Source organism: Oryzias latipes, chromosome 13 (genome assembly GCF_002234675.1).
Source record: "Oryzias latipes chromosome 13, ASM223467v1".
Classification (NCBI taxonomy): Eukaryota; Metazoa; Chordata; class Actinopteri; order Beloniformes; family Adrianichthyidae; genus Oryzias; species Oryzias latipes.
In genome coordinates, this window is record NC_019871.2 from 12,586,359 (window position 1) to 12,596,228 (window position 9,870).

The 9,870-nt window shown below is 36.7% G+C and overlaps 1 protein-coding gene across 1 annotated transcript; it reads right to left on the minus strand.

Annotated features, from left to right (window-relative positions):
• Positions 1–1,646: 1,646 nt before the first annotated feature.
• LOC101173324 (extracellular calcium-sensing receptor-like) lies at positions 1,647–4,507 on the minus strand. Its single transcript, XM_011482718.2, has 5 exons — positions 4,235–4,507; positions 3,327–4,151; positions 2,996–3,217; positions 2,745–2,868; positions 1,647–2,587 (listed from the first exon to the last, which is right to left on the minus strand). Exons 1-5 carry the CDS (start codon positions 4,478–4,480, stop codon positions 1,647–1,649), a joined length of 2,358 nt encoding a protein of 785 aa, XP_011481020.1. The 5' UTR covers positions 4,481–4,507.
• Positions 4,508–9,870: the final 5,363 nt, after the last annotated feature.

Sequence of the window (9,870 nt, forward strand, 5' to 3'; positions counted from 1 at the left end):
GGTTGTTGGTCCTGGCAAACGCAACAATCCTCAATCTGGTGGTGAAGATCACAGAAGAAAGAGTGAAAAGGATGACGGTAGTCTTAAAACGGACCAAAATCAGCAAAAGAAAACCTGAAATGCCATGGTAACCTTCTTCGGTTAATAAAAGGAGTGCCCATGAGTTATCAAAGAATGAGGATTGAATAAAAGTTTTCTTCTTCTTAGGCAAATAAGAATCTATGTTTGTACCGCGTTTGAAGTGCACTAAATCAACTTAAAAATTGTTCCTTTAATCATGGTTATGCCGTTTTTAGCCTAAAACGAAAAAGTTTTGCTGCAGTAGTTCATTAAAAATTGTGGGCGGTACTGTTGGCACTCATCAAACCCTGCCCAGTAAACACTCCTTCCGGTTGGCATACAGCCTTTCACACCCACAACCTAATTAACCATTAATCTTTTTAATCTATTGATATTTTTACTATTTTTATTGTTTTTAATGTGTGTGTGTTTTATGAGTGTCAGCAGATGGCCATTTTTAAATTTCCTTAGGGATTATTAAAGATTATTAAAGACCTATTCTATTCTATTCTATTCTATTCTATTCTATTCTATTCTATTCTATTCTATTCTATTCTATTCTATTCTATTCTATTCTATCAGTAGTGCAACAAATATGGCGATCACTATCGGAGCTACCCAGCAGTAAAGTTTTGAGCCAGATGGCAGTTTGGGTGAGAAATACGAATATGCACATGGATATGGTTATCTACAATAAAAATAAAATCTTATTAGAACTGATTTTTTTAATCTACACTTGATTCACAACAATATGAATAAAGAAATATAAGAAATGCTATTTTAATCTTAATTTTCTTTATGTATGTCCTCCAACAGAAAAATACTGCAAGGATATTTTAAAAACACTATTTTCATTAGAGTGGGTCTTTAAAGGTCTTTACCAAGGTGGCAAAGCTTTGGAAATATGCAGGAAATTAAAAAATAAAATTAAAAATGATTTATAAAACATGAATGAAAATCAATATAAAATATAATCCAAAGAAATAGAAAATAAAATCACAATAAGTGACCTGTAAGAGTAAAGTATTTTAAACAAGGTCAGTAGAAAAGAGCTTTGTTTTGGGTTTGGACTAAATATAGAAACAGTTGGAGAACATTTATGTAATTTTATCAGCATGAATAAGCTTCTCTAACTGTTATTTGGACAAGAGATCTCACTTTTTAAACTTTTTTTAATATACTGTTTCACTATTTGATCAAGTTATTGGATAACTAAATGCATGAATTTCGCAAGTTGTAATGACACCCCCTGATTATTCTAAAAGCATCTAACATGCAGCACGGAGAGACTCAAACCTCACTGAATAAGTCTCATTGTAAACCTTTTTTTTTAAACAAGTAAAGTTTTATTAGATTCATTTGAATTCAATTATGACAGTCTTGCATTTTGACAGAGATGCAAAAAACGCAACAAAAACACAACAATTTATTCCAATGTTTGTATTAAACAATATTTTGGGTTTTGACGGAAATTTGAAAAAGTGTATTAACCCAGACTACTTTGTTTGCTCATTGGTTATCATGCAATTATAGATTAACTTCAAAATTTTATATGATTTCAGGAGTTTTGCCCAGTTTTCCAGGCTTTACCTAAAATCTACAGAATTTTTGCGGTGTCCATACTTGTTCAAAATAGGTCCTAATACATGTGACTTGGTATTTTTCTCTGGCTTAATCAGTATTATGTAACATTTAGGTGCAAAGATGCAAATTAACAAACCAAATGTTGATGAGAGAATGGCAAATATTTCCACAGCCACAGTAAACTTTCCAGGGGAGCTGACATATGCAGGGATGAAGGTGATCCAAACGGCACAGAATATCAGCATGCTGAAGGTGATACATTTTGCTTCATTAAAGTTATCGGGCAGTTTTCTTGCAAGGAATGCAAAGACTAAACATATCACAGCTAGGACTCCTATGTATCCCAGGACTACATAAAATGCTGCCTCTGAGCCAGTGTTGCATTCTAAAATTATCTTCTTGTTACTGTATCTGAAAACCTTTTCAGGGAAAGGTGGGCTCAGGCTCAACCACAAAATACATATTACTACTTGAATCACCGTGCAGGAGCACACAATGATCCTTTGCTGTACCGGACCAAATTTCCTTGCAGCTTTATTACCAGGATGCCTGGCTTTGAAAGCTGTAACAACAACAGTAGTTTTTCCCAGGACACAGGAAATGCAGAGTGCAAATGTTATGCCAAAGGCAGTGTGGCGCAGCATGCATGTCCACAGTGTTGGCCTGCCGATGAATGTTAAAGGGCAGATAAAACACAGAAAAAGGGAAAACAACAAAAAGCAGCTGAGCTCTGAGTTGCTGGCTTTAACTACAGGTGTTTCCTTGAAGTGGATAAAAACCACCATTGTGATCAGAGAAAGAGAGGCTCCCAGCAGGGATAAAACTGTAAGAATGATTCCCATAGGTTCGGAATACGTCAGAAACTCCTTTTTCTTTGGTATGCACTCGTCTTTTCTCTCATTGGACCAGTATTCCTGTGGACAGGGTTCACAATCTGCAGCACCTATTGGATGCAAAAAAAAAAAGGCAGCTGGAAACTTGCACAGAATCAAAGAGTTCCTTAAAGTTGCAACATATCATCTGCCGTATGTACTTCAACCTAACTTAGCTGTGTTCAGTAAAACAATTGCTACAATTTACTTTAAAATTCATGCAACTACCTGTTGAGTTGGATATAGTTCCATCAGCACATGGAATGCAGTCAAAACAGCACGTGGCTTTCCCCCTAATTGAAGCTTTCCAAGTTCCAGTTGGACAAACGTCAGAGCACACCGATTTAGGAACCTGTGGAAGAAAAAAAAGGTAAAATAAACAATAAAAAAAATTCTAATTTTTACTATTTTTTTATATATTAAGTTTTAAAATTAATCATCAACAGGTAGTGCAAAAAAGCATTTTTTTTTATTGTTACCATCTGCCCTGTCATCCAAATGATCTTTTCTTCATCAATCTGAAGCTTATAATTTCCACTTTGAGTCGATATGAACTGTCCCACAGTCACATGCTGCACTTTGCCATTGTCAAGCTGCCAGTTAATAATGTCATAAGAGGCAGGAGGGTCACCATCTTCATCAAAGAAAACATTGTCCCCAAACCGATTACTGAAATTCACACGCTTTACATATTCAGTAACCTGTGAAAAAAATAAAATAAATGTGATTTTTTTTTTGTAACTGTCTCACAATCAATTACAACACACTCTAAATTATTGCAGAATTTATTTGATATATATATATATTTACCTCTTTAGGATGTATTTCTGACACGTTCATGCAGGGCCTTGCAGATTTTCTGTCAACTGATTGACAGAATACAAGCTCATGAAGAGCATGTGCAATGGCATACACAGCTTTATACACATTATAAGACACTCTAAGTTCTGTGACTTTGAAAAAAACATCCTGAGAGTTCATTAATGTCTCATTGCCTTGGCATATTTTATTTATTTCACTAGAGTCTCTGTAAATCCCAGTTGAGACTGGTCTGCAGCCGAACATGGCCTCCCAGAAATCCTTCACAAAGGCTGCATTTGGGTCTGTATAGGGATTAATCTTTCTGAGAAATGGCTGTAGATCAGGTATGGCCATCTTTTGCACAACAAATCCCAGAGTGCCACCAAAAGCAGGGAACATTTCAGGTGTTGAAGGTCGAGCTGCTGTTATCCAAGCTTCACTTGCGATCCACTGAATCCCTGTTATGTTCTGCCTCGATACCTCTTTCATTAAAGGGTAAAAATCTCCCTCAGGGACAAAAGCCAGGATGACTTTGACAGAGGACTGTTTGATCATTTCCACCACATCTAGAATTTTACTCATAGAGTATGTACGCAGGACTGTCCCCACAAAGGCAACACAAACCCCAATTTTTTGAACCTCTTCGGTGAAAGCCTGCATCCCATTTCGACCATAATCGTTGTCTGACTGTATAGCTCCAATCCACTTCCAGCCAAAGTGTTTAACCAGAGCTGCCAAAGCTTTGGCCTGGAAGTAGTCACTGGGAATCGTCCGGAAAAAGGTTGGAAATTTAGCCCTGTTACTCAGGCAGGCACATGTTGAGAAATAACTTATCTAGAAAATGAAGAATATGGATTTTTAGCACCATCCAATACATAAAAAACTGGTGGATGAAGACACCTTTTTTAACGTCTTACAATTGGTAGTTGAAATGGTCCGAGAGCTCCTGCTACAACCACGGACTGGGATGATCCAGACTCAGCAATGAGAGCAGATATAGCTGGAGGACAAGGAGATCCCATCCCTTGTAATCCACCAGCGAGTGTTAATGCTGTGCGCAAAGCATTTGTTGGCGACGCACAGGAGTCAAGGATTCTGTAACCAAGAGACACGTTGGGAAGAAAAGCAGGATCTTTGTTAATTTCTTCAATGGCAAATATCATCACTTGGGTCCACCGGAAAGCCCGTAGATCAAAACTAAAAATTTGGAGGAAAAAATTGAGAGATTAAAGGCCTAATACAAAAAAACAACAACATTTGAATATTATAATTATTTAAAAGTGCTCTGTCCTAATCATACCCTGAACAAACCGTTCCTAGAGGCTCCCTTTCAAACATTACAGTATTGCTAATCTCTTTGTTGAAAATGGGAAAAATCCCTCCAATCATTATATCACCTGGCTTGGACAAACTAGGCATATTAAAATGAGCGAATGTGTCACAGCCAGAAACTCTGCTCATGCAGAGACCATACAAATGGAGGAGAGTAAGTCGTTGCATGACTGCGCTGCATTACCAAATGAGAAGAAGCTTGCAGCCTTTATAAAAGGTGAGCAAAGCCTGAGACACTGTCATTCATGTCCCTTAAGACTTGGCAGTAGCAAACTTAAGGTACTGGCACATTAATGTGGATAAATCTCTGTGCGAGTATATAACTACTTATGCCTGTCAGAGCAATACAAGTAAACAACACTTTCCTTTAATACTGAGTTCCTTGGTTCTTTTATTGTTCATAAATCATTGCTGGTGGAGGCTCCTTATGAAAATGGCGGGTCTAGGGTGTTATGTTATGGGGGGAGCATATACTTATTTTCACTGAGATCACATTGGGTTTTGGAATTAAAACCAGATGAGGCCTAAACATTAGAATTGCCATGGACAGTATCTTTTTAATAAAGAAAGGAGCAGCTAATTTGGTATTCTTTTTAATTAGCTGCAATAACAGTTACTCTTACTTGTCCTAGTTTATACATTGGTTGTATATTATATTTGGTTCACAATAGCGAACATGTTTTTTTTTTTATGTCCATGAACCCTGGTTAACCAATTAGTTAACCCTTTAATACTGTAACTGTCGCCAGGGACAGGAAAAAACTCTCACTCTTTTCAACCGTATATAAATGTAATGAAATTTCAAAGGATTTTGAAGCTGAGAAAAGCTTTTATAGACATGCAAAACCTCATGGAAGTAAAGTGATATCTTAACCTATTACATGACGTGCACCACTCACCTAACATTAAAGGAATTGTTACCGAAGAACTGACAGATATAGATTCTTCTTGTCCTCAGCTAACATCAACAATGAACAATTCCCTTAAAGTTATTTGGCTTTGATGCATTCATTTTATTTGCCATAATGGAGCATTGTTGGATGTTGAATTTTATGCTTTTCGAGTGTTCCTGCTATTTAGAAAAAGGCAGGAAAAATCTTTACAGTGATCCCCCTTTTTTTTCTGAAAGCAGTTGCTGTGCTCCTTCAAAGTAACTTCAGAAATACATCAATATTATACATACATGTGCACATACAGCTAAATATGGTTTCAAAAATTAGTCGACATCCTTTCCCAATCCATTGAGATGAGAAGAAAAAGAAAATTGCACAGGATTTTCCTGCATGGTTTTTAGCAGTACAATTGTGTTGGTCTTTTTTTTTAGAATTTATTTTGTATGTGAGAAAACCAAGGAATTTCAGTCAACAAAAACATAGGAGCTCTCTATGTTGAACACAGTGAAATGTCTTACCAGTGAAGTGTCTCCTCTTAATGTGATGGGGAAGAAGCACATCTTTATTATCTTCCCAGAAGACTCTCAAACCTCTGAGAGCCTCAAACATTTTATTAAAGGGAAGACCAAAGCCGTCTTGTGAGGGAAGCTTTATCATGCAGACTATGTCCATAACCTTGTTTGTTCACAACCAACAGCTAATCTTAATGGATTAGCTAAGGAGTCACAATTGACTGGTAAAATAAGAACCTTTTGTCATTGATAATCCTTTTACTGGGGAGGTTGAGATATTTTGAAAAGGGTTAGAATAATAACCATTCCCTCATTACTGAAGGACCTGACTTTTATCCCAACCAATGCTCAGCTACAAACCAGAGGTCATGACTTGAAGAACCTAAAAGCTCCACATATAAGTGTCTACTGGTTTCTACATCTGGCAGGAGTTCCCAACACATTTAAAGGTCCTTCATGATCAGGACAACTTCAACAGTTCTCATGTGTTCCATCCATTGGCAACTGGTTGGTCTTAACTGTTCAACAAATGTCACAGTCTCTTTAACTTTTTGAAATGTGTCAGGACTTTGGTTCAACTTTTTCTCCAGATGCTGTTGTGAGTGTATTGTCTTAGCTCTGGCTGGCTCTATAACACAACTTTCTATCAAGAGAAAAGTTTGGATGGTTTAGTAGAGAACTACTAAAACTGCAGTTGTATCAGTGCTGCCACTATGATAAGATGACATCTTCAGTCACTTGAGGTGTTTTTGAGTGAAAGACCCACAAATGTCAGCCAACAAAGTCCACCTGTGGGGCAGCCAATATTCTGATGCATACACACAAAACAGTAAAATGGTAAATGGCATGTATTAATATGGCGCTTATTTACCTTGCTTTAAGGTAAGGCAGAATAAAGATGTGAACACACATTCACACACTGATGGCAGATCTGCTGCCTTATGCTGCATTCACACTGAATGCGATTCAAGCATCAAATTCGCATCAACAGCCTATATTTGGACGCGTGGCAAATTCGCTGCTTGACGTCTTTTAAAACAATGTGTTGATTAGCTTGTTGTGCAGTTTCTGTGTGGATCTCATTTACAATGCATGCAAGACACAGATGATGTGTATTTATTTTGAAGACTTCTGCAAAAGCATCAGTAATCACATGTCCATGTCTTGGTTATTGAGTTCATTCAGAGACCCTCCCGATAAAGTGGGCTTCGCTCCTGCTGTAGGAGCTATACCTAAATAACAGCCGCTTTCAACTGTCATTTCTCGTTTCCGTGCTCCAGTCTAATGACTTCCTGTCCTGCAGTAGCCCTAGGAGGGACAAAATAAGAATAACATTAGAGGACATTTTCATTATTGCCTCAATAATAACAAGAAAAATATAAAGTTTAAGAGGAAAATGGTTGGGTCGATCCTTCATGTTGGATTTGGACTCCATTTGCTGATCAAGTCACTGCATGTCACATTGGTTGACGTGACATATTGTCCTAACCAAAGTTCAGATTTATAACTCTGGATGTGTTTTCATGTTTACTTCGAAGCCCATCGAGACGACTGTTATTGTGATTTTGGGCTATACAAATAAAATTGAATTGAATTGAATTGAATTGAATTGAATTGTATTGAATTGAATGTGCCGTGAAACAACACCCAAATTGCGCCGTGTCGCTCAAATCGTGCTGCTGCCAGACCCATGCATTGCGCCCAACTATCAAATCGTACCTCAGATCATGTCTGTACATTAACTTAACATCAAATGTGGATGGCCCTGATGCGCAAAAGGCGTTCGGTGTGAGTGCAGCTCTACACTGGCGCCAACCCTTAACCACCAGGAACAATGTGAAGTTGAGTGTTTTGCCCAAGGACACTTTGACTCATGGACATGTCAGGAACTGAGATCGTCCGATCAGAGTAGGACTGCTGTACCTCTGCTGCTCTATATATGTGAACATTATTTAGCTCTCAAGTAATCTCATCATTCTAAATGCTTCTTTTTGTCCAAAAAGTGAAAAGGAATTGTTAGGCCACCTTTGACTGTAACTGAATGTTTCCTAGCAAGACTGAACTATTAAAACATTTCAAAGTTTGTCAAAATTATACAGTTGAATTTTGTTCTTCACGTCTTTGTTTTTTTTTTTTGCCTAATATCTATCTCAATTAAAATGACCCCAGATGGTTAGGGATTTATTGAAATATATGTACGATGTATGAATAAAGAATATAATATTAAAATCCATGAAGTGGTATTACTCGCAGATGTAGTTCTTGTGTCAAAACAACTTAACTTTGAAATGACAAGAGACAAATAAATTCATTTAGGTTTTTTGTACCAAATTTAATGTCAACATGTTCAAATCATCAAATTTTTTCAAAAAGAGTGACAAGTAAAAAATAATGAAATTAACTTTTAAAAAGACAAAGTGATAGTAATATTCAAATCAGTGTGGTAAGTGTGAAACATGTATTCAGGTTTTCAATTCTGCTGTATTTAGTTGTGATTGCCAGCTGTATTCTTTGACCTGATCTCAAAAATAAACATGTTTTCAGAGAAAATTTGTTTGTTTGTTTGTCATTACTTTTCTATAGTCATCATTTTTGACATTTTGTCTGACTCCAAATTTGCATCAGTTGCTCAAAGGAGATCTTGAGAAGTAACTTTAAATCATCCCACTGACCTCAACAACAAGTTCATATTTTTTTGCTAGTCGTGAATTCTGCAGGCACGTCACCAGCTGCAAATGAAAGAGGACACTCAGCCGGTTCATCTTAGCCTGAATAGTTTGCAGCAAAGGAGGAAAGGAGACTAACACCCAGTAGAACAAAGCCAGAAGCTCCATCTGCTCCAAATATCTCAATGTTGATCCCATCCTCTCCTCCAAGTCTATGTGTTGGGACCAATGTTTCCTGCTTTTATTTACAAAAAAAACATTGTAAATCATGCTGAACAAGAACAGTGGAACTGACAGAGTTCTTGTTTGCTGCTGTGTGAGATGACATATTTTCATGATGCTCATCACAACTCTGCCTGCAACAGCCACATGCACAGTTCTCCCCAGGGCCCAAAACAGAGAGGCTATTAATGACCTTTCTGACAGACGGTGAATGGTGATCGATGGCAAAAAACAGTGCATTATCAGGGTAAAGAGCATCACAACTGTCAATTTGCTCATACAAATAGGAATGACTTTGCTGGGTATTATCAGTGCCATTGTGCAGATATTAAGCAGTAAAGTGGCTCCCAGGAGAAGTGCACCAACACATTTGCTTTGAGGAGAAAGATCAGTCCTTTTTGATTTGTTGTTTTTGTCTGTAAATGAAACAAAATAAAAAATAAATATCCTTGTTAATTCTTTAGAAAACACTTTTTCTGCATTGACGGATGCTACGCAGACACATACCTGGTTGTGTAATGAATGCTTCATTAGTGCTGCATGTTAAATAAAACATGGAAGGTTTCTGCTGATAAGAAACAAAAAACTATGAGCTTCTGGTTCAGTTAAACACAGATTCACTATTTGCAAAAAATAAAATAAAAATGATATACATCTGCTAAAGCCAGAACTGTAAATATAATTATTATAAAAATTTTACAAAGAGAAATGAAAAGGGGATGAAATTACATGTTATTGATTTAACAGATAAAGCAAAATTAAATCATAGAAATGAAATTATATTATTATAATATTGATTTGTGCAAAGGTTCTTTCAATAATTGCATGTTTATAGTTCATGCATTTCTCTTTAGTACTCTATGTAATACTGAAACAGGTTTAGTTAACATACATGTTCTAGTTATTACACGATTAAAGCCTCATACAG